Source organism: Notolepis coatsorum, assembly GCF_963971535.1.
Source record: "Notolepis coatsorum genome assembly, chromosome: 5".
NCBI classification, from domain to species: Eukaryota; Metazoa; Chordata; class Actinopteri; order Aulopiformes; family Paralepididae; genus Notolepis; species Notolepis coatsorum.
The window spans coordinates 94,719,207-94,745,858 of NC_140169.1; the positions used below are offsets into that span (position 1 = coordinate 94,719,207).

A 26,652-nucleotide genomic window follows, 5' to 3' on the forward strand; every position below is an offset into this window, starting at 1 on the left:
CTGCTAGCAGAGAAGTTCTCCGTGATGCAGCTGGAGCACGGCTTGGTGGCCTGGATCAAGGACTACCTCACTGACAGACCGCAGTACATCAGTCTAAAGGACAGTCAGTCTGATGTACTGGTGAGCAACACCGGCGCCCCCCAAGGAACTGTGCCATCACCCTTCCTCTTCACCCTCTATAACTTCTGCCACAACTCAAGCGGGTGCCACCTGCAGAAGTTCTCTGACGACTCCTCCATCGTAAGCTACATCACAGACGACGATGAGGAGGAGTATAGAGCCCTGGTGGAGAGCTTTGTGGGGTGGAGCAACAGCAACCACCTCCAACTCAACACCAGTAAGACCAAGGAGCTGGTGGTGGACCTCCGGAGGAGCAAGTAGAGGCCCCTCCCGATTCCCATCACCATCCGAGGGGAGGAGGTGGAGGTGGTGGAGTCATATAACAATAAACTGGACTGGTCGGACAACACAGAGGCCCTCTACAGGAAGGGACAGAGCAGGCTGTTATTCCTGAGGAGACTCAGGTCCTTCAATGTTTGCAACAGACTGCTGCAGTCATTCTACCAGTCCGTAGTGGCCAGCGTCCTCTTCTATGCTGTGGCATGCTTGGGGGGGCTACATCAACTCGAGGGACACCAACAAAAAGCTGGTGAGGAAGGCTAGCTCCGTGGTGGGAGTCGAGCTGGTGATGGCAGAGAGGGGGATGAGAAGGAAGCTGGCTGCTATCCTGGAGAATCCCTTCCACCCCCTCTACGACAAGCTAGTCAAGATGAGAAGCACGTTCAGTCACAGACTCATAGGCCCCCCCCCCCCCCCCCCCCCCCGACACTCAACTAACCGCCTCGGCCAGTCCTTCATACCAGCGACCATCAGGCTCCACAACAGTGGGCAGGGACTGTTCCAGACCTAGGTTGATCGATGCCATCGGCAATCCTCTAGCGACATGACTTAACTACACACCGCGTCCGTGTCATTATTATTTGAATACTGTATACAGCATACAGAAACATGGTGTCAGAAGCTGGAACTAGTATTTTATTTGTTGGAAGACTAGTTTATGTCGGATTCGGACTCCAGCAGCGGTTCATCTACTGAACGAGAGAGCCAGGATGAAAGTGAGAGAGTAACGTTACCCAGGAGCTCACCAGCGGCAGCTAGCATGGCGGCTAACGTTAATTTTCCACCACCGTCTCCGATGAGCTTCACAGGCGATTGGAGCGTCAATTGGGAGATTTTTCGGTCCGAATATGAAGACTATGTACTCGTCACGGGCATATTGGATAAGGACAAAAGAATACAAGCTGCAACCCTACGGAGCGCGATGGGAAGTGAATGCCGACACATTTACCGGCATAACCTGAACCTCTCTGTAGACGGTCAAGGGGATCCCGCCGTCATACTGGACGAATTGGAGAAGTATTTCAAGCCAGCCAAGAACACTATCTATGAGAGGTACGTTTTCGGGAGTTGCAAACAGGAAGAAGGAGAATCGATTGATACGTTTGTGATGAGGCTGAGAGAAAGGGCAGCGACATGCGAATATGGACAGTTGAAAGACGAAAATGATCCGTGGCAAGATAGTCCTTGGTGTTGCCAACGAGAGCATCAGGCGCAGGTTGTTGAGGGAAAAGGGACTTACGTTGATCTCTGCTATCGAGATGTGCCGCGCAACGGAACAAACTGACATGCGAATGAGAGTGATGGAGATTGCGTCATCAAGTCTCCACACGGAAGCCGTGCACGCTGTTGCCAAACAACATTCCAGACACAACCAATGGAAGCAGAGCAATCCACCCAGATTCGGAGACACAGGTAATCCTTGCTAATACTGTGGCAATTCGCATTCAAGGGGCAAAGAACATTGCCCTGCATTTGGGAAACAATGTAAATCTTGTGGAACAAATAATAATTTTGCTAAAGTGTGTCAAAAAAGCAGAAAGGAATACACTGATGGAAAAGTCAACTGTATGGAAAATACAGCGGAATGCTCAGAGCACAACAGTGGTGAGGAGGACTTGTACATGCAGGAGTCGATCGGTGCAGTGCACACCAAAGGAAAGAAATGGTTTGTGACACTACGACTCCACAACAAGACACAGCAATGTCAGCTGGACTCTGGAGCCACATGTAATGTAATGGGTTTCCAAGACAAAAAAGGCTGGCTCCTGAGGCACCACTCTGCCCGAGTGATACGAGACTGAAGCTGTATTCTGGGGAAACACTGAGTTCTATGGGGATTTTTGAAACTGACTGTACAGTGAGAGGCCAAGTGTACAAACTCTCATTTGAAATTGTGAAGACTAGCCAGCACCCTCTACTGTCAGGCTCCACTTGTGAACGGTTAGGTCTCATGCAGTTCACAATTCCAGAGGACGTGCTGAAAGTGGAACATGCACAGCCTGGAGGCTTCACTAAGGAACAGCTGATCAACAAGTACAGTGACGTATTCAACTCTCCTGTAGAATCTGTCCCGGGGGAGGTCCACTTTGACTTGGATCCCAATGTTCCTGCAGTTCAGAGCGCCCCTCGAAACGTCCCCATCGCAATGAAAGCAGCAGTCAAGGCCCAGCTGGACAAGTATGAGGCTGATGGCCACATCGCGCCGGTCACAGACCCTACAGATTGGATTAGCAACATGGTGATTGTGAAGAAGCCAGAGAAACTGAGAATATGTATTGATCCAAAGTTTCTGAACAAGGCTCTAAAACGTTCACACTACATCATGCCTACCTTGGAGGACGTCTTGTACAAACTGCCGAAGGCCAGAGTCTTCACCTTAGTGGATGCCCGGGATGCATTCTTGCAGTGCAAATTGGACGATGAGAGCAGTCTCATGACCACGTTCTGGACCCCCTGGGGGAGGAAGCGGTGGCTCAAACTACCATTCAGAGTTTCCGTGGCACCCGAGGTGTATCAGCGTAAGCAGCATGAACTCCTGGCCGGTCTGAAAGGCATCGAGCCCATCGCAGATGACATCCTGGTCGTGGGCTGCGGGGACACAGACAAGGAGGCTGAGAGTGACCACGACGCCAAGCTTGTGGCGTTGATGGAGCGCTGCCACGAGGTCAAACTGCGTCTAGGCCTGAAGAAGCTGCAGTTCAAGGTGGCCGAGGTGCAGTTTCATGGCCACATCCTCTCATCTGCAGGGCTAAAGCCTGACCCGGAGAAGGTGAGAGCCATCAGCGACATGCCCAACCCGACGGACGCCAAAGGTGTACAGCGTCTCATTGGTTTTGCCAACTACTTGGCCAAGTTCATGCCGCATCTATCAAGTGTCTGCGAGCCGCTGCGACGCCTGCTGGACAAGGACACGCCCTGGCACTGGCTGCCTAAACATGAGACAGCGGTTCGTGAGCTCAAGTCACTGGCTACGACCATGCCCGTCCTGTGCTACTATGATGTGACTAAGCCAATCACAGTCCAGAGCGATGCCAGTCAGAGCGGTCTCGGGTGCTGCCTCATGCAGGAAGGCCAGCCAGTCGCATTTGCCTCGAGGGCTCTGACCCCCACGGAAAAGAACTATGCGCAGATTGAAAAAGAGTGTCTCAGCATTGTTTTCGCCTGCCAGAGGTTCCATCATTACCTATACGGCCGCGACCCAATCACAGCAGAAACAGACCATAAGCCTCTGATTTCCATCTTCAGCAAGCCGCTCCTAAATGCACCCAAGAGACTTCAGAGTATGCTCATGACTCTGCAGAGCTACGACCTGAGGGTCATCTACAAACCAGGCCCGGAAATGTTCATCAGTGACACACTCAGCAGGGCTACAGCAGATTGCGCTGGCAGAGGAACAATATACCAGCGACACGCCATCTGTTCTCTGCAGCAGGAACAAGAGGATGTGCAGTGTGTGAATCAGGCGGACTACTTGAATGTGAGTAGCCAGCGTCTGGAGCAAATCAGGCAGCACCCCGACCGAGATGAGTGTCTGCAGGCACTGAAGAACACAGTTCTAGTCGGCTGGCCAGATGTAAAGGAAGAAGCACCTATCATCGCTAGAGAGTACTGGCCTTTCAGGGACGAGATCAGTGTGCAGAATGGAATTATTTTCCGTGGGCAGAAAGTAATCATCCCAAAGTCTCTGCGCCCAGAGATGCTGACACGCATACATTCGAGTCACATAGGAGGAGAAGCATGCTACCGACACGCTCATGAGACTCTGTATTGGCCCAACATGCAGACAGAAATAAAGGACTTTGTGAGCACCTGCTCAACCTGCAATGTGTATGCCCACAACCAGTAGAGGGAGACAATGCTCTCACATGAGCTACCTACCAGGCCGTGGCAAATCTTAAGTATGGACTTGTTCAGCCACAGGCAGAAGGATTACCTTCTCATAGTCGATCACTATTCAGATTTTTGGGAGATTGAGCTCCTCCCCGACATGTCCGCAGAGACAATCATCAAGCGATGTAAAGCACAATTCGCACGAAATGGCCAACCAGAAAGGGTCATTACAGACAACGGCCCTCAGTTTACCGCTCAGTTCAAACGCTTTGCCTCCGAATGGGAGTTCGAGCATGTGACTTCCTCTCCAAGATACCCGAGGGCGAACGGCAAGGCGGAGTCTGCTGTGAAGATTGCGAAGAATCTACTGCGCAAAGCCGCGCATGATGGTGATGACCCATGGAAGGCCATACTGCACTGGAGGAACACTCCCACTGAAAACATGGGAAGCAGCCCGGCACAACGCCTCATGTCCCGCCGACTGAAGACGTCCATCCCGGCTACGAACAGGCTCCTCGAACCAGCGGTTGTGTTGGGGGTCATGGAAAAGTTGCGCCACAGGAAGCAACTTGCGAAATCCTACTATGACAGATCTGCCCGGGATTTGCCGGAGCTGGAAGTCGGGGAGGCTGTCAGGATGAAACCCCTGCCGGGTGATAACACTGGCCAATGGAGAGTCGGGACCTGCCTCCAAAGGGTGGCGCCAAGATCGTATCTGGTTAATGTTGAGGGCTACCTGTACCGTCGTAACAGAGTAGACCTCAGAGTAGCTGAGCCAACGGTGAGGGACACACACGAAACAAATGGGCCTGAGGCAGCACGAGCTCCAGATATTTCTGCTCCAGAGACTGTAGAGGCTCTCCCAGCGGTGACTGAGCCACCAAGCCCGGTCAGACTCTCACCCAAGGCCTTTTCTGGCCCAGTCAGTGCCCCGCTTTCAGATGGGCGCACTTACACAAGGGTTGGACGGCTATCTAAACCACCTCAGAAACTCACTATGTGATAAATGTGATGTAGCTGTTGTACAAAAAAAGAAGGAAAAAAACAAAAAACAAAAACATACTGTAAAACATACTGTTTGTTCAATGCTGTTGTTGTTAACCATCTGTTGGTTAATTTGGAAACTGAGATTTTGCACTACGTTCAAATGTGTTGTTACCATACAGTTTAGCACTTGTTCAAATGTGTTAGTTCACTTGGAAAAGGAGGATGTTCCAGACCTAGGTTGATCGATGCCATCGGCAATCCTCTAGTGAGGCCTGTGATGTTTACACCCGTGCTCGGGAAGATGTTACGTCAGATTATTATTACATGACTTAACTACACACCGCGTCCGTGTCATTATTATTTGAATACTGTATACAGCATACAGAAACAGCATACAGACATCCAACTACTAGGAACCTAAAAAGGACAATAACACTACCTTATGCATACTGAACCTTATGTGAATACTGTATATTTCAGTTAGTTAGTTAATTATATTGACTTGTTATATTGTTTTTACTACCTGTACCTCCCCTCCCCGTCCCCCATGCTGCTATGATGCCTGAATTTCCCCAAGGGGATCAATAAAGGAATATCTTATCTTATCTTATTGATTATTTGGTTGAGAATATACTTACTGATTAAAGCTGCTAACATTAATTATCCTCTCAGGTGGAAAAATGGCCACAGATCCTATCAACAGCCAATGTATCCTAGTGTTTAGATATGAAGCACCTCTATGACTGGTCAATGTCACTAACTCATTCACAGCTGTAGCAGTTGCTCACTAATGCAAATGTCACTGAGTGAGGAAGTTACATGATTGGGCCACTGGATCAGGTGACCGACAAATGACATCACTGGTAAACAAGGAAGTGGAATTGGCCAAAATGTCTAACATTGACCACAAACGGTCCAGCCATATACTAGGTTTTTATGGTTAGCATCATGGTCCAGTATGCTGTAACTTGACACCTTTAGCTTCAGCTACACAGAAAGCTGAGTAGGTATTGAGTATTGAGTAGCTAGAGAGAGAGAGACAGACAGACAGACATACATAGAGAGAGAGAGTCTGTAAGAGATAAATAGAGAGACAGACAGACAGGCAGACAAAGAGAGACACACATACAGAGAGAGAGATAGACATCCAGAGAGAGAGAGGAGAGAGAGACATAGAGAGATAGCGAGAGAGAGAGAGAGAGAGAGAGAGAGAGAGAGAGACAGAGAGAGATAGCGAGAGAGAGCAAGAGAGAGAGAGAGAGAAATAAAAAAGAGACAGAGGAGACACAGGGGAGAAGGTTTTGGTGAGATCTGATCCCAGGCCAGCAGGGGGTCTTAACCACTACACCGTCTATGGGAACATAATGTTTTGATTGTCAGTGTCACTAATAAATGACCTCCCCGTTCCTGTCTGCGCCATACAGTACCTCACCATCCCACTTAATCCTTCCTGGAACCATGCTCTATAGGGGTATCAGTTTCAGGTTCTTGGAAAACCCCTATGAGAACTACAGTGTCAGGCAAGGATGAGAGGGGGGAGGGGGGAGGGGGGCAGTGAATGAGGTGGTGGAGGAGAGAGGGTCACCAGGCCACGGAGAGGGGGGGCCCCCTGAAAGCATCTGGATTAACTTGTCCCGCTATTCAAACCAGACTTGTAAACCGAGGATTAATCAATGTTTCTCCTGTTGTTGCCATTCTGTTCTCATTATTCTGTTAGGTGGGGGGGGGGGGGCAGAGTGGTTTCAGTGGAATCTCCTGGAGGACTTCGATAGAAGACCTATCCCTGAGGCTCTATTCAAATGTATAAGCAAAGTGCAATACCAAACACCAAGCTAGAGGTCACATTTGTTTCACAGCATTACAGATTCTACCTTTAATGCTTGTTAATGCTCAAACCCACTCTCAAGAGTCATGATATACAAGGTCAAAGACTCAAGGGCCTTAAGCCTAAGGATAAGCGAGTTGTTTGGACCGAATACGGCAGGGTTCCCACTGATAGTTTGGCAGGTGAGCGTGTAATGTAACACCAGTAGTGATATCCTGGGACACCGACGTCCAACAATCATCATGGACATCGTCTTGTTCAGGCTGACATTTCAACAACAGCAGTTCTCTCTTTCCTCCCGGGACAGAAACGGAGACACTCTGGAGAGCAGAGAAATGACAGCTGTGTTTAGCCTCGCCGAGCTGCCTGGCTTTAGCCGGCGGCCCTCAGACTATCGTCCTCCTGTTATGGATGAACTGTAACAGTCAGATGCCGACGCTAATTTCCCATGGATTAGGAATGTTTTAGGGTGATGTCATATTGAGTGACACCTCTCTGGGTGCAATTAGAGATGCACCCGTATCACTCTTCTCTTCTCACCCTGGACACTAAACTAACCCCATCAGCCAATAGTACTGATCCCATCCAGCGCTTTGACTGAACAGTATAGACTTAGACCATCAGTTTACTGAACAGTATAGACTTAGACCATCAGTTGACTGAACAGTATAGACTTAGAACATCCGTTTACTGAACAGTATATACTTAGACCATCAGTTTACTGAACAGTATAGACTTAGACCATCAGTTTACTGAACAGTATAGACTTAGACCATCAGTTTACTGAACAGTATAGACTTAGACCATCAGTTTACTGAACAGTTGACTGAACAGTATAGACTTAGACCATCAGTTTGACTGAACAGTATAGATTTAGACCATCAGTTTACTGAACAGTATAGATTTAGACCATCAGTTTACTGAACAGTTGACTGAACAGTATAGACTTAGACCATCAGTTTACTGAACAGTATAGACTTAGACCATCAGTTTACTGAACAGTATAGACTTAGACCATCAGTTTGACTGAACAGTATAGACTTACTGAACAGTATAGACTTAGACCATCAGTTTACTGAACAGTATAGACTTAGACCATCAGTTTACTGAACAGTATAGACTTAGACCATCAGTTTACTGAACAGTATAGATTTAGACCATCAGTTTACTGAACAGTAGAGACTTAGACCATCAGTTTACTGAACAGTATAGACTTAGACCATCAGTTTACTGAACAGTATAGACTTAGACCATCAGTTTACTGAACAGTATAGATTTAGACCATCAGTTTACTGAACATTATAGACTTAGACCATCAGTTTGACTGAACAGTATAGACTTAGACCATCAGTTTACTGAACAGTATAGACTTAGACCATCAGTTTACTGAACAGTATAGATTTAGACCATCAGTTTACTGAACATTATAGACTTAGACCATCAGTTTGACTGAACAGTATAGACTTAGACCATCAGTTTACTGAACAGTATAGACTTAGACCATCAGTTTGACTGAACAGTATAGACTTAGACCATCAGTTTACTGAACAGTTGATTGAACAGTATAGACTTAGACCATCAGTTTTACTGAACAGTATATACTTAGACCATCAGTTTACTGAACAGTTTACTGAACAGTATAGACTTAGACCATCAGTTTACTGAACAGTTTACTGAACAATATAGACTTAGACCATCAGTTTACTGAACAGTATAGACTCAGACCATCAGTTTTACTGAACAGTATAGACTTAGACCATCAGTTTGACTGAACAGTATAGACTTAGACTATCAGTTTTACTGAACAGTATAGACTTAGACCATCAGTTTTACTGAACAGTATAGACTTAGACCATCAGTTTACTGAACAGTATAGACTTAGACCATCAGTTTACTGAACAGTATAGACTTAGACCATCAGTTTACTGAACAGTATATACTTAGACCATCTGTTTTACTGAACAGTATAGACTTAGACCATCAGTTTACTGAACAGTTTACTGAACAGTATATACTTAGACCATCAGTTTACTGAACAGTTTACTGAACAATATAGACTTAGACCATCAGTTTTACTGAACAGTATAGACTTAGACCATCAGTTTTACTGAACAGTATAGACTTGGACCATCAGTTTACTGAACAGTATAGACTTAGACCATCAGTTTTACTGAACAGTATATACTTAGACCATCAGTTTACTGAACAGTATAGACTTAGACCATCAGTTTACTGAACAGTATAGACTTAGACCATCAGTTTACTGAACAGTATATACTTAGACCATCAGTTTTACTGAACAGTATATACTTAGACCATCAGTTTACTGAACAGTTTACTAAACAGTATATACTTAGACCATCAGTTTACTGAACAGTTTACTGAACAATATAGACTTAGACCATCAGTTTTACTGAACAGTATAGACTTAGACCATCAGTTTGACTGAACAGTATAGACTTGGACCATCAGTTTACTGAACAGTATAGACTTAGACCATCAGTTTTACTGAACAGTATAGACTTAGACCATCAGTTTACTGAACAGTATAGACTTAGACCATCAGTTTACTGAACAGTATAGACTTAGACCATCAGTTTACTGAACAGTATAGACTTAGACCATCAGTTTACTGAACAGTATAGACTTAGACCATCAGTTTACTGAACAGTATAGATTTAGACCATCCGTTTTCTGAACAGTTGACTGAACAGTGTAGATTTAGACCATCAGTTTACTGAACATTATAGACTTAGACCATCAGTTTACTGAACATTATAGACTTAGACCATCAGTTTACTGAACAGTATAGATTTAGACCATCAGTTTACTGAACAGTATAGATTTAGACCATCAGTTTTCTGAACAGTTGATTGAACAGTATAGATTTAGACCATCAGTTGACTGAACAGTATAGATTTAGACCATCAGTTTACTGAACAGTATAGATTTAGACCATCAGTTTACTGAACAGTATAGACTTAGACCATCAGTTTGACTGAACAGTATAGACTTAGACCATCAGTTTACTGAACAGTATAGACTTAGACCATCAGTTTGACTGAACAGTATAGACTTAGACCATCAGTTTACTGAACAGTTGATTGAACAGTATAGACTTAGACCATCAGTTTTACTGAACATTATAGACTTAGACCATCAGTTTACTGAACAGTTTACTGAACAGTATAGACTTAGACCATCAGTTTACTGAACAATATAGACTTAGACCATCAGTTTACTGAACAGTATAGACTTAGACCATCAGTTTTACTGAACAGTATAGACTTAGACCATCAGTTTGACTGAACAGTATAGACTTAGACCATCAGTTTACTGAACAATATAGACTTAGACCATCAGTTTTACTGAACAGTATAGACTTAGACCATCAGTTTACTGAACAGTATAGACTTAGACCATCAGTTTACTGAACAGTTTACTGAACAGTATAGACTTAGACCATCAGTTTACTGAACAGTTTACTGAACAATATAGACTTAGCCCATCAGTTTACTGAACAGTATAGACTTAGACCATCAGTTTTACTGAACAGTATAGACTTAGACCATCAGTTTACTGAACAGTATAGACTTAGACCATCAGTTTGACTGAACAGTATAGACTTAGACCATCAGTTTACTGAACAGTATAGACTTAGACCATCAGTTTTACTGAACAGTATAGACTTAGACCATCAGTTTACTGAACAGTATAGACTTATACCATCAGTTTACTGAACAGTATAGACTTAGACCATCAGTTTACTGAACAGTATAGACTTAGACCATCAGTTTACTGAACAGTATATATTTAGACCATCAGTTTACTGAACAGTATAGATTTAGACCATCAGTGATCTGTGAGCGATCATGGAGTAGACGTGTTTTCACATGAGCTCCCTTCTACCGTGCTGAATATACGTTTCTCCCCATTAGTCTTTATTTTATTTTTATTTGTTTTTTATCTGTTTGCTAGGTCGTCGTGTTTAGTATACATTCATCAACTTTTTTCGACTTTCTACGATGGCGGGGGTGGAAACCAGAGCCATGAAAGAGTTAGGCACGACACCGACACCGCCGAGCATGGCCGTACCGTCTCCCGCTGTCGGGGAGTTAAGCGAAGCTGTGCTCTTGGTCATGACCAAGCTACACGCAGACTCTGAGACACGCATCGCTGAAGCACAGAAGAAAGTACACGCAGACTCTGAGGCACGCATCGCTGAAGCACAGAAGCAAGTGCTGGCGGATTTCTGTATCAGCCTCCGTCGTGAGATATCAGAAGAAATACGGCTGGCGGTAGTCCCGCTGACAGACAAGATGGAGACGATTCACGCTGCCTCATCGGCTAATGCTAACGAACTAGCCATGCTAACGACGGAGGTATCATCACAGTGTGAGAAGATGGCGGGTCTTGAATCCGCCCTGCTGGCTAGGCAGGCTGAAGTCAACAAACTACAGTCGGCGATGGAGGAGATGCAGTCCCGGGATAGACGCCACAACGTCAGGATTGTTGGAGTACCGGAGACCAGCGGTGAAGGCCGTCTCTCTGAGACCATGCCCGAACTGCTGCAGAAGATACTAGGGACGGACGTCCTCCCCTCGCCTCCTATCTGTGAGTCGGCTTACAGAGCGGGCAGGTTTTCTCCCGGCGTGAACAAAGAACCGAGGCCCATCATAGTCAAGCTGAACAGACTCCAACAGAGAGAAATCATCATGCGGTCGGCTCGTACCAGAAGGGGTACTCTGAGGTTTGGCGATCACAAAGTGGCCATTTTCGAGGACTTTACACCGGAGGTTCAAGCTCAGAGAGCCGAGTACAAGGTGGTCCTGACTAAGCTATGGAGACTAGGCCTGAGGCCCACGTTATTCGCTCCCGCGAAACTATCTGTGTTGGAGAAGGTCGGTGGTCAGCGTTTGTTTTGGTCGTTGGCTAAAGCGAAGGAATATCTCGCGAAGACACCCGAGTCTGTTGCTTGATATCTATGGAGGGTGAGTGACTTGGCGGTTTGGGCCTATATACATTGATTAGGTCGACTATTCACAAACACTTGCTGTCATGCCCAGACATGCTAACTGTCCTCTGCCCATCCAACTAGCGGGGCTTCCCAATGACTTCTGTTACTTGCTAAAGCTGACCTCATGGTCGTACTTGTGTATCGCCTCTTTGGAAGCTAACGAGCTAGCTGAACAATGTACATAGTAGGCTAACGTGCTATCCGGATTCGTCACTAGCTTACGCGCTAGCCTCGGGCTAGCCAGCGGGCTTCGACTATGGTCTGCGCTGAGACATTCGTTAATGGTTACGTATTTTGGTTGCTGTTGCTGTTCAAAGGGACATTGGTTTGCACAGTTCAAGAGTGACCGAGTCCCTAACTAACTTCTGGTATGCTTTTTATTTTTATATCCAGGTTGTTTTGAGCTTTGGTGATCCAAAGTAGATGCCAAGGTCGGTTGAATATGCATAAACAATATTTGATAACAGGTTGGGTCGGGTATGGCTTGCACTTAATGGCTATATGGTTATATGGCTTGCACTCTAGCCATTACCCTCTCTTCCTTTCTTTTTTCTTTCCTACTGTCGCTGTTTTTATGTCATCTATATGCGCGATTTAAATGTGATCCGGTTCTACCTTGGACTAACTACTGACAAGCCTTAATTTTGTTTTGAATTTTCCGTGAGGCACTTATGCTATAACGTTGATACATTAATATGCAGACTCCAGGGTAGATGGTTACAGGTTGATGCTGAGTAATTATATAATAATTAGTGTCGCTGTTTTAAGGGCAATTGAATGAGCAATTAACCTGTGACCCGAACCTGCCTTGGACTATCGGCTGGGATGCTTTAATTTAATTTTGTATTGAATTTTCCTATATGTTTTAATGGCATTTGAATGAGCAATTTAAATGTGATTCGATCCTACCTTGGACTAACTGCTCCGACCGATATCTTTATTGAAACAATGTATGATGACAGGTGGTGTCAGGTGTTGCCTATTACCATCCCCGGATTGATTAATGAATGATTGTGTTTAATTCTAATCTTACATAGGTTGGGTCATTTCAGCCGTTGTGCCTGATCAGAGGGACGGCTAAAGGGGTGCACTTTGACCATAACCTTTTTTTTTCCTTCCTCCTTTTTTTTGTCATTGTTTAATTGACACTGTTCACACAATTTTGCACAATTAACCTGTGACCCGAACCTGCCTTAGACTATCGGCTGGGATGCTTTAATTTAATTTTGTATTGAATTTTCCTATACCTTTTTGGGCTATAACAATGTGATGTTGAAGCGCAGATTCCGAAATAGAGGGCTGCAGGTTGATGCGGAGTTATTATTTAATAATGGCTATTTTTACCATTATGGTTTTCTCATGTTGGGGCCAGGGCTCAGGTGGTTTTCGACCGATATCTTTATTGAATTTTATTTTATTATTATTTGTGTTTATTGGACTAGTGGGGGTTTACTCAGGGGTTTATCTAGAGGGGGGTGGGAGTGGGAAGCGTCTTATTGATCCATGTCTCTAGTGGGAAGTGATAGGAAGATGACCATCCTCAGTGGGTGGGGCATAGGGTGGGGATTGGAGAGTGGGTATAGAGGAACTTATAGTAGGACGGGTGGGTTAGGGTTTAGAGTAGAAGGAGGGGGGGTTGTAGCTGGGGTGGTATTTTTATGTGTTCTATGTACTGTTGTCTTATATATGTGTAAGTGTTCCTCCTCTGAACTCCTGGGATTGACCGTCCGGGCCCGCCGGGATCGGCACCTCTGTACTCAGCCTGGCTGCACGGGTATGTTCTCTACGCACTTATACAAGCTCGACCATGGCTAAATTGAATATTTTAATTTGGAACGCAGGAGGGCTTAACGCCCCACACAAGCGTGCCAGTGTCCTTTGGCTATTGAAGAGGAGAAATATTGACCTTGCTCTCCTTAGTGAGACGCATTTAATGGTAGGTGACGTGTCAAGACTGGCAAATCGGCAATATCACGTTATCTCCGCATCCTCAGCCGATGATAAGACGAAAGGAGTAGTCATAGTTACAAGACGTAACCTTGATATCAAAATCTTGGATGTATGGTCGGACACGGAGGGAAGGATTACTATAGCAAAAGTTGAATTCTTGCATAGGAAGATGGCTATAATAGCATTGTATGCTCCTAACACATTTGATTCAGCGTTCTATAATACAATCACGAAGAATATGTTGGAACTTAATGGATACGCTCTCATTGTGGGTGGCGATTTTAATGCGTGCTGGGATGCGGAGATGGATAGGTCTGGGCCCTCTGAAACGAGCGACCAGAAACGGGCCTCTAAGGCCCTCAGGATGTGGGCCAAAGACACGGGGCTCTCAGACCTCTGGCGCTTATGCAACCCCACCCTCAGAGATTACTCTCACCTGTCAGCCAGACACAAAAGCTTCTCTCGAATTGACTATGCATTCGCGTCCCCTAATATGTTTGATAGTTTCGATGTCTCATTGGTTCCCTTGGCTCTCTCAGACCACAAGGGGATTTTCCTTACGGCAACCTTTGGCAGGCTCTCCGCAAGAGCTCCCAGATGGCGTTTTAATTCGACCTTGCTAAAGAACGATGACTTCTGTTCTGAGTTCAGGAGTAAACTAGCTGAATTTTTGCAGATCAACGTTGGCACAGTAGAAGACCCTAGGGTCCTGTGGAACGCATTGAAAGGATTCATCAGGGGTCATGTCACACTATTTGCCTCCAATTTGCGAAAATCCCGGTCAAAAAAGCTAGAAGGACTGGAATCATTATATGCGGACCTATACGCATCCTTGCAAACTGACTATAATGAACGACTAAACACACAACGTAAGATAGTCAAAAAAGAAATAAACTCCATACTTAAACAACAGTCTGAGTTTTTGATACATAGGACAAGACAAAATTACTATTTTCACGGCTCCAGACCTAGCCATCTATTGGCAATGAAAATACGATCAAATGATCATTTCTCAGATATCCCCTCGATTAGGACGAGCCAGGGTGCAGTCACTACTGATTCGAAAAAGATCAATGACACTTTTAAAGAGTTTTACTCACAGTTATATAGCTCAGAGGGTAATCTGGATGACTCTAGATTTGAATCGTTCATTGGCGGGCTTGAGATACCCCACATTTCTGAGGAAGAGGCCAAGGAACTGGGGAGACCGATTACTCTCGTAGAATTGAGGGAGACTATTGTTGAAATGCAGAGGGGTAAGGCGCCAGGCTGGGATGGTATTCCACCCGAAGTGTATTTAGCTTTCTGGGACCAACTGGGTCCATTGATGCTCGATATGATCAATTACGCTATCGAACAAGGGGAGTTCTCAAGAGATGTCAATATGGCGTTGATTTCTTTACTTCTCAAAAAGGACAAAGATCCCAATGATTGTGGTAGCTATAGACCCTTGAGTCTTCTCGGGGCCGATTTAAAGGTGTTTGCCAAGGTGCTGGCCCGTCGCCTGCAGAGATTTATGTCTGTATTGGTACACTGCGATCAAACTGGTTTTATCCCGGGGCGTCTGGCTGCAGATAATCTTAGGAGGCTGTTGCATGTAATCGATAACAGTAAAGACAATACAACTCCATCCACAGTTCTGTCTTTGGATGCCATGAAGGCGTTTGACAGACTTGAGTGGTCATATCTGTGGAAGGTACTTGAGGTCATGGGTCTTGGAAAGAGTTTTATTCATATGATTAAAGTCCTGTATGCCTCGCCGTCTGCGATGATACTGACAGGCAAAAACTGTTCCACACTCTTTCCAGTCTCCAGATCTTCTAGACAGGGTTGCCCTCTGAGCCCGGGACTGTTCGCGCTTTCCCTCGAACCTTTGGCCCAATTTATTAGGCAATCGGAGGACATCGTCCCCATAATGGTCAACAATACTCCACACAAAATTGCTCTCTATGCGGATGACCTGCTGATTTTCATGGACGACCCCTCCCGGTCGGCCACAAAATTATTGAGGATAATCGACGACTTTGGTAAATTGTCAGGTTTTAAGATTAACTGGAACAAATCAGCCTGCCTACCTCTTAATGAACTGGCCAAGGCGGTACGACTACCAGCTGATATCCCCATAGTAGAACATTTCAAATACCTGGGCATAGAGATATTCCCCACGCTGAACCAAACTACTAAGTACAACTTCACGGGTACTTATGATAAAATACGCCAGGATCTAGACAGGTGGTCGTCCCTTCCTAACTCCTTACAAGCCCGGGCTTCCATAATCAAAATGAACATCCTGCCTAGGATAAATTTTATTAGCTCAATGCTCCCCCTGCCCCCTCCAATAGACCACTGGCGCAAGGTACAATCGATGGTATCTAAGTTTGTCTGGAATAACAAACGCCCGAGAATCAAAAGGGCTACTACTCAACGTAGGAAACAAGATGGGGGCCTCGCAATCCCTGATTTTAAACTGTATTTCTGGTCCTTTTCACTGAGACCTTTGATGTGCTGGCTAGACCCTGTAGAGGCTGTATCGTGGCGCTCCTTAGAAGCGGCGGCGGTGTCTCCGCTAAGATTACAGGATGTAGTGTACTCCACTGTCTCTATTGCGAAATGCCGGCTGAGGTATGGACCGATCATAACTCACGTGATCCAAACGTGGCGTAATGTACAGAGGTCGTGTGGGGTTAAATGCCCTTGGCACCTGGACTCTCCAATTTTTAATAACCAGCAATTACTTGTTGGACACAAGCCGGTTAATATTCCTCAATGGCAAAGGAGGGGAGTGCATACTCTGGAGGATATTTATGATAAGAACGGCCTCCGTGCGTTTCAGGACTTAAGAGAATTTTATGATCTACCCGGCGAGTCCTTCTTTCTTTACCTTCAACTAAGGTCAGCACTGAGGGCGCATGGCGTACCGTGGGCTCAAGCCTTGCACCCACACCCCTTCCTCAGGCTCATAGTGGACAGGACGACATCCAGAGGGTTTGTCTCCGACTTTTATACGCTCTTAATTCAATCCACGTATAAAAATTTATCATTGGATACAATCTGGCGTGTGGATATACCGGAGTTGGACCCCGAGTTTGACTGGGATGATGTTTGGGCAAATGTGGCATTATCTTCCCGCAACCCCAATCACCAGCAAATTAATTTTAATTATATTCATAGGACCTATCTTACACCTAGGAAGCTATTTGCTATGGGACTGATAACCGACTCTCGGTGCACTTTGTGCTCTCAAAAGGCCACTGGCACTTATATGCATATGTATTGGGATTGCCCACCAGTGGCCCGCTTCTGGAGGTCAATAACGGACAAACTTTCAGATCTGTGTGGCTTAACTATCCCATTCACAGCTGTTACGCTACTCCTGAACGATATAACGACACTACCCGCGTCCGTACAACTGAAAAGGGTTGTCCTAGCGGGCGTCACAGCAGCGAAGAAGCTAATAGCAATGAGATGGAAGGAGCCTGAGAAGCTTACAATGATTAACTGGTCCCTAACTCTATTGGATGTGATTTATCTTGAGATATCCACGGCCCGGGTGATCGGGGTAGGGCAGGCTGGAATTGACCTGTGGTTCGCAGCAGCTGAGAAGGTAAAGACCGCAGTGTGCGGCTGAGCGGGGTTGGGGCGCTTGATCGGGGGGGTCCGGCGGTCTCTGGGGAGGGGGAGGAGGAAATGTCTTGTCTGTCTTGGTTTTTGTCTTGTCCTTCTTAACTTTGACTGGGGGGATTTTAGGGGGGGTTGGTATTTAGCTATTCTGCGCTATATGTCAACTCACATGCCATCTCCCCAAGAGACTAATATTGACAGACTGATTGACCTGTCAACCAACTTGGAGGAAGAATTTCTTTCTTCTTACACTTTACCTTCTGCAAGTTTGGCAGTCTTGAACATGTGTAAGGGACCTAGGCTATCTACAGTAAATCTGCGGCAACACTCTCATAAACAATCTTTTAAGTCACTCCACTTTGTAAAGGTGGGGAAAGGTTGCCATGTTTTGAAGACCCTTTTTGTTATTGAAGTAGCCATCTATATTTGATAGGTTGGACGCTGTTTCTTTTTCTTTTTGTCTTTATAATTTATTATTCTGTATTATTATTGTTTGTTATTCTCCTGTGAAAGTTATGTTTTTTGTTACTGTGGTTATTGTGTTGTCCTGTTTCATGTAATTAATAATAAAAAAAATTTGATCAAAAAAAAAGATTTAGACCATCAGTTTACTGAACAGTATAGATTTAGACCATCAGTTTTCTGAACAGTTGATTGAACAGTATAGATTTAGACCATCCGTTGACTGAACAGTATAGATGTAGACCATCAGTGACTTAAACAATCAGGTTTACTGAACAGTATAGACTTAGACCATCAATTTTATTGAACAGTATAGACTTAAGAAGACTATTAAATTAATAATTTTGTTTCTGTCATTGCTATTGGCTTCACAAGGAAAGGGTTCATTTCCATGAATGGAAAAGGACCAACCAGAATGTACTCTTGTTTGTATCTAGGCAGAACATGTCATGTCTACTGCAGGGCCTACTGGCCGGCTGATGTGAATGCCGTGGTTGTTCAAGTCAATGAGAGTTTATTTGTGATGTGACAGGTGGTTTAGCCAATCATATTTTGATGTGTGTTGGATCACTGATTATAAGAGTGGGTGAGAGAGCGAGAGAAGATAGACAGCGTCTGCGACAGACGATACTGAGGGATTTCTGTGGTCCAATTTATTAAAATGACCATTTTCGGTTTAATGATAAGTTGGTGGTGGTTGTGTGGCGATGACCCCCCCGGGAGCCAGAATAGGAGTTGGTCTCAGGCAGCCAGAAGACGCAGAGCGCAGGGGTCTTGAGGGTGTGTAGCTGATGCATGCTTGATGCAGCAAATCAAGTCACTTTGCTTTGATTTCTAGCATGTTCCCCATTTCTTGGTATTGGATTTTCTCCCAATTTTACCCTGGTATGAGGTCCATATCCATAGGCCTACCATATTATCGGTATCGGTACATCCCTAGTTCCAACTCTCAAGATTGGGGTGTAAGATATTGTATCCTATAATAAGGTCTGGTGGTCCGCTCTGGCAGAGAGATGGGGATAGTTATGGTACTCACCATTGTATCCTATATAATAAGGTCTGGCGGTCCTCTCTGGCAGAGAGTTGCATTAGAATCTGTTTCTTTATAAAGCCATAATTAGAGACTGTCCAAATTATATTACTTCATTATTGGAATGGACCACTGGACGTACGTGATTCAGTGATTGGCTTACACTTAACAGTACCTAGAGTTTGTACTGAACTTAGTAGATCTTCTTTTGGCTTCTCTGCCCCTACCTCATGGAATACCCTGCAGGAAACTCTGAAACTAGACACTCTAGTGTCTATGGGTCTGTTTAGAATCTTGATGACCAATCAGGTCACTGCAATACGTAGTTGTTTTTAAATTGTTACCCGTTTTGTGTTTAAAATGTGCTCCTATATGGGAAGAGCAAGGCATACACTCATTAGGGGATGTTTTTAACAAACAGGGTTTTTGTAGTGATAAAGAAATACGCAAAAAATTTAATCTCACCAAGTCCACATGGCTTTTTCACAAACAGTTAGAGCTATGTTTGAAGTCTCACGGTGTTCCATTAGACAGACCAATTGAACACCACAGATACCACAAATTCTTCTACTCAAGAGAGACATCGAGAGGTTTTGTTTCAGAATTTTATCATCAATTACTAACGTCCTCGTATGAAACCCTCCAACTTGACTCTGTCTGGAGGAGGGATATACCAGACCTGGAAAATGACTTTGATTGGCAAGGAGCCTGGGCAAATGTCCGACTTACATCAAGGAACCCGGATCATCAACAAATCAATCTTAACTATATTCACAGGACATACTTGACTCCTATAAGACTGTGCCGAATGGGGCTCAAACAAGATTCCAAATGCACCCAATGTACAAATGGGGACGAAGGGACATTTATGCACATGTATTGGGACTGCTCACCAGTTAAGGCATTCTGGAAAGATGTGACCCAACAAATATCAAAACTCGTATCTTGGAATATACCTGTACACCCCTCGGTATTGCTGTTGAATGATGTTTTCGAGTTTGCAGTGAATCCACAGCTAAAGAGATTGGTTTTATCGGGTATCACAGTAGCCAAAAAGCTGATCGCATCACGCTGGTTTCAACCGGAAAAAATGTGCCGTAAAGTTTGGTTTCTTACATATCTCGATGTAATTTACCATGAAATATCTACAGCAAGAATTCTGGGTCTCAATGAATCCAAAATGTCAATGTGGTTAGAAGTGGTGGAGAGAATAAAAGCTAGCTTATAATGGTAGTGTCTGGTTAGGTGCGAGGGATAGTGGAGGTACTTCTCAAGGTGGGGTCCGGGAGGGGGGGGGTTCGAGCTGAGCATATGTATGTAGGTTTTTTTTTTAGATAACAGGTATTATGGGTATATCTTATATAAAACAACTAACCAAAAGGTGATCTCATTGGATGTGCCCTGACAATTAATGCTTGTATATCTTATCGTGTGTTGTCATGTTTGTTTATATGTTTGTTTAAAAAGAATAAAAAAATAAAATACAAAAAAAAAATGTGCTCTTAATTGTTCCGATTGTCTGATATGTCTGTATGTATGACACTATGACACTTGTGAATGTAACATCTTGATGACAGTGTAAACTACTAAGTGTATTAATACAGATATAAACCCACCTCTGATACCAGTCAAGCCCGGGGCCCCAGGGTGTCCTAGGGGGCCACCATCGCCTTTCTCTCCCTTTGGTCCTGGGGGTCCTGGACAAACAAGAACAACAGTGAATCATTTTTAAAGCAAGTCAGTGATATCAACTACAAAATAGAGGACTTGCATGGAATAGGCCTCTATTTTGTCTTTCCAACATGGCTGCATGTAACATAGAAACCTTTGTTTTGTACATAGCAACTGTAAACATCCTGTGCAAGGCCTTTATTACACAACAATGCAATTTGGTCTAGTGGTAGCTGTTACGAAGGATCAGATTAAACCGAGTATATATATTTATTTGTTGATATATATTGAATAGTATTTGTATATCGTTTGATATCCCTTGTATATTCCTTGTACATATACACGGAATATCCCTTTAGCCTACTATAGCCCATAATAGTTCATTCTCCTATTGGACAAAGGACCAGGCGCCAGGGGACCAGCCCCCGGAGTCAAGTTCAAAGTTACCGACAAGACATGTCTGTACTAGCCCCGGCCCTGCCCAGGGATACGGCGACAGAAATGAGAGTGGCACTATTTGTTCACCGTGCATATAAATATGGCGCAAGTGAATACAGAGGCACTTAGTCAGAAACTTAGTAACCAACGTGAAGCCTCACCCACGATACGACGTGCGGTGAAGTATGGCCTGTTTGGCCCCAGAATAGCATTGAGACCGCGTGCGAATTAATAACTGAATTGTCAGAGTTTGGCACTGTACCGTCGAGTGCGACGTATTTCTATTAAGTTAATAATAGTCTATTGTGTATGGTGCATCGTGCGGTTAGAGTTCTAAAGTGACCAGCATCTCCAACGCTTCCTCGTGTTAGCTAGATTCTTATCCAGGCTGGGCCGACCACATGGCGCTTTCATCCGAGGAGATCTAGGCGAGGACCGAATGGACATGTACACTGGATTACCTACCCGACGTCTGCATAGCCCTGTGCGGCTGGAATATATATTTGCTTTGGTACTGTGATTTGTGGAGCGGATAATCGCAGACGCCTGTGAGTGTTGGATTTACCCCCGAGAGGAGTCAAGGTCGAGTCGACGCTCAGAGAGCCTGAGGCCGCCTAGTTTTCTTCTTCACTGTGGAGCTACAGCCTACAAGAGAACCAAGCTGTATTCGTCTGCGGATCAAGAGTCTATCGCACTGTCTTCTGTACTCGAAGTCTCCCTAGATATCGTTGACCAGACGTTCTACTACCGACAGCTCTCCTACCCCCCCTGCCGGCTTACAACCGGGAGGACCCCTTCCAGTATATCCCGCTATATCATTAAGTGTACCATAGATATAATTCCCTAAGAGCCAGGTTGTATACTTGCCTCCTGCGTAACCAGAGAATGGACATTCAGTGTTGATTTGCCTACGAATACTCATTTGCCTTACAAGTGCAATCAAATGTAATATAAGTATCATATGTACCTTTTGCTCCATTAAATACTTGATTAATACCTTTGACTGGAACCGATTTCATTGTGGGAAGTGTTCATCATATTCATATATTGTGTACTGTATGGCCAGTAGTTAAAGTACATAAAGCGGTAGTGGTTTAATGATACCATACTTATCAATACAGTCAGGGAATTGTACCCCTCAGTTACAGTAGCCATGGTAGAAGTCCATCATACTGCATTAGTACTACAGTGGTAGCCATGGTACAAGTCCATCATACTGCATTAGTACTACAGTGGTAGCCATAATAGAAGTCCATCATACTGCATTAGTACTACAGTGGTAGCCATGGTAGAAGTCCATCATACTGCATTAGTACTACAGTGGTAGCCATGGTAGAAGTCCATCATACTGCATTAGTACTACAGTGGTAGCCATGGTAGAAGTCCATCATACTGCATTAGTACTACAGTGGTAGCCATGGTACAAGTACTCCAAACAATGTGCTTGTCTTTTAAACTACCTGTGCTTTTACTTTGAACATGTGACCAAAATCTATTTCAGACATTTTCCTTCACATCAACCCATTCATTAACACACTTCAGAGCTCATAAAAGCCTAAACGTAATAGATTCACAGCGTACATCTCACCACACCCTGTAATTAACACACACACGTACGCACAGTGTGTGAGAGAGAGAGAGAGAGAGAGAGAGAGAGAGAGAGAGACAGAGACAGAGACAGAGACAGAGACAGAGACAGAGAGAGAGTGGAATGAACTACCCATCCCAGTTAGGACAGCCGAATCCCGTCCAATCTTTCGCCGTCGACTAAAGACTCACTTCTTCAACCATTATCTGAAATGATTAAAAAAAAAAAAAAAAAAAAAATCGAACCCTGACTAACCTTACTGCACTTGTCCTAATAAACTAACCTACACTGTAACACGCAACACTTTGATGAACATTGTTACTCAGCTGATAGAGTTGTACCCTTCTTGCTGTCTTGTCGTACAGAACTTGTAAGTCGCTTTGGATAAAAGCGTCAGCTAAATGACTAAATGTAAATGTAAATGTAGAGAGAGAGAGAGAGAGAGAGGGCGAGAGAGAGAGAGAGAGAGAGAGAGAGAGGGAGAGAGAGAGAGAAAGAGAAACTGTAAGAGAGAGACAGGCACAGAAAAAGAGAGACAGACACCTCTGAACAGACGAAAGTGAGAGTTCTGTTCCGTCTGTGGCCACAATGGGAACCACATGTTAACCATGGTGCAGCAGAGACCCAGCTGGTGGTGGAACCAGGCTTCTCAGAACCGCATGTTAACCATGGTGCACCACAGACCCAGTTCTGAGAACCACAGGCCTTGTTTTGCTCCAGATGTTCTGATGATGTTCCAGGGTTCTGATGTCACAAGGAAACTCGGGACTCACAACTCAATTTCTTACGCAATTTCTTACAGTCCCAGGTTTAGTTACAAGTTGGCCTGTTGGGATGTTAGATCCTAATGTGTATGTTTGCTCATTTTACCCTTGCTATTATTTTACTTATTTTTACTTTTATCTCTACGCCCCACTATCCGCTGGGTGCATACTCTGACCTTTATCATGTTTTGTAACAGATTACAGAAGCCTATTGGAACGTGAGGTTCTGATATGATTCGATTAATATATCTGCATTATTTTATCTCACTTTATGCTTTGCTCTTGCTGCTTGTTTTACACTGATTTGATGTCTTATTTCTTACTGATATAAAGCACGTTGAACTGTATGAAAGGTGCTATACAAATAAAGTTATTATTATTAAGTTTTAGTTTAGTTTAGTTTTGTTTATTTCAACAAACAATAATGAATGCACAGCCAACGGTCATGCATACATTATGAAATCATCGAGGATAACAAAATAAACTCTTTATAAACTCTGAACTCATACTGTACGAACTCTAACCTCTGTTGGCTATACTCAACCTGCCTACTGCTTTCCCTGTCAACAACTGCCTTATACCGTGATCATAACTACCTACCTCAAACTATAGTCTACCCATATAACTCTATGATGGCATGTACAATAATGCGGTCTATACCATATATATATATATATATATATATATATATATATATATATATATATATATATATATATATATATATATATATATATTTACTGTATATACTGTATATTTATCCACAACCGTCTGAATGACCTGCATATAGTCCTGTTTAAATACCTGTATCTATCTACTATATCTATATTTGTTTAAATATTTATTACCTACTCTTAATAGATATGCTGTGGGTAGGGGGGGCACCAGGAAGCTGATGTCTCGCCCTCCCAATCCCTACCACTAGCTGCGACTGTGGCTAGGGACCAGCTCTCCCAACCCCCTCCCCCTCCCTCTGACTCGCGCCGACGCTCTACCTTGTGGCCTTGCAGAGCGGCAGCGAAAATATGCATTAAGCTGTCTCAAGATCTACTGTAGTCCTGCATGTTATCAACAAATGGGCACGCTTGTGTGAATTTACGTGTGCCATTATTACTGTCAATGTAATAATTGTGGAATATTTGTATAATGAGGCTGTGGTTGTATGTGTATGTCACCGAATTTCCCCAAGGGCATTAATAAAGTTCATCCTTATCCTCTTACTAGTTATACCACTGGCCAGTATGACTACTACCATAGTGTATTTATACCTGTACCACTGTACCTAATAATACTGTAACACTGTACATACATCAGATTAGCATTATTACTCAGTAGTGTTCATTTGTATATACTCCAGTTTAATCACTTTGTATTAAACATTGTATATTGTTAATTCACTTTTGCACTCTGATTAAATGCCAGCTTCTTTCTGTTGTACTGTACGTGCTGTACAATGAAAATACATTTGTATCTAATCTAATATAAATAATGTTTAAAAAGCATAATTCCATTGTGGTCCTTGTTTAAAAGACGAGATGAATATGATAAGATAGAAAGGACCTCCATTGGGCGGCTAAGTGGCGCAGTGGGCAAGGCTCTCGCCACTAACGCAGGAGATGCTGGGTTCGAGCCCAGCTCTCTGCGTTGCTTCCGGCTTGGCTGGTCGTTCATACTAATACAATTGGCAGTATTAGGGGGTGGGATAGCCGGTGGGTGGGGATCGGACGTTGTGGACAGCGACTCCTACAGGTCGGTTGGTGCGCCTGTACAGAAGAATCAGGAAGTATCGGGGGCAGCGTGAGCCTCCCACGCGTTACTCCTCGCAACTGAGAGATCGTGCTGTGCAGGTGAAAAGATGCTTCATCCACATTGCAGCCGACCAGTGGGAGGCATGGTCTAGCAACGTTCGAGACAGGGGAGGGAAGAATTGGATAATACAAAATTGGGATGGGAGAAAAATAGAAAATGGGGGAGAAAAAGTAGATACAAAAAAAGAAAGGACCTCCATTAGGTTATTCACACAGGTACAGATGGGAGTAAAGTATTCCTAGCTCCATTCTACCTGTGGCAATAGGCGGCGCTCATGCTGTGCGCTCGCGTTGATCGCAATATAATTTCTTGTGGAAGTACTGTTCCGTAATCTGCCACCAGGGGTCTAAAGCCATCAATCCCATTGTACTGTAAATATCTATCCATTCAAAACATTTATCCCATCAAAATTTCTTAGTTACACCAATATCGTTCTGTCAGAACTGTCTAATATCTGTAGGTTAAATGTCATCTTGTTATCTGCCAGGAAATGCTTAGTTGTAAAGTTGATCAATCTAGTGTGATCTATCCACAAAAACGATTAAGTAGTGTTGTTGTGCGGCCCGCCTGATCTCAAACCTACTGAAGTCGGCCCATGTCGCCCCACTTCTCAGGGACCTGCACTCGCTCCCCATTGCCGCACGAATCCGCTTCAAGGCTCTCAACCTGGCTCCCGCCTACCTCCGGTCAATGATCTCCAACTACACACCCTCAAGACCCCTACGCTCTGCATCTTCTGGCCGCCTCAGACCCACTCCTATCAGAGGTCCGGGTCACCAAAGAGAAGCCGCCTATTCTCAGTCCTTGCCCCACAATGGTGGAACGAACTTCCCACCACAGTTAGGACAGCCGAAACCCGTCCAATCTTTCGCCGTCGAATAAAGACACACTTCTTCAATCAATATCTGAAATAAAAAAATAAAGAAAATCTAACCCTAACTAACCTTACTGTCATGTACTTAATATACTAACCTACACTGTAGCACTCAACACTTTGATGAACATTGTTACTCAGCTGATAGAGTTGCCCTTCCTGCTGACTTGTTGTACAAAACTTGTAAGTCGTTTTGGATAAAAGAGTCAGCTAAATGACAAAATGTGTAATGTAAATGTATGTGGACTATTTGACAAAGATTTCACAGAGCGATGTGTGTATGTTGCAGGTGAGATGTTCTCCACTCCGTGTGCACATTAGGTTCCATCAGGTGAGATGTTCTCCACTCCGTGTGCACATTAGGTTCCATCAGGTGAGATGTTCTC

General features: G+C 44.3%; 1 protein-coding gene across 1 annotated transcript in view; it reads right to left on the bottom strand.

Moving 5' to 3' along the window:
- scara5 (scavenger receptor class A, member 5 (putative)) overlaps positions 1–26,652 on the bottom strand; it is a gene marked incomplete at its 3' end in the record, with an annotated part of 446,945 nt that overhangs the window by 205,206 nt on the left and 215,087 nt on the right. Inside the window, exon 8 of the mRNA XM_084314185.1 lies at positions 20,739–20,819. Within this exon, the coding sequence (XP_084170311.1) occupies positions 20,739–20,819 (81 nt within the window). The remainder of the gene's footprint in view (positions 1–20,738; positions 20,820–26,652) is intronic.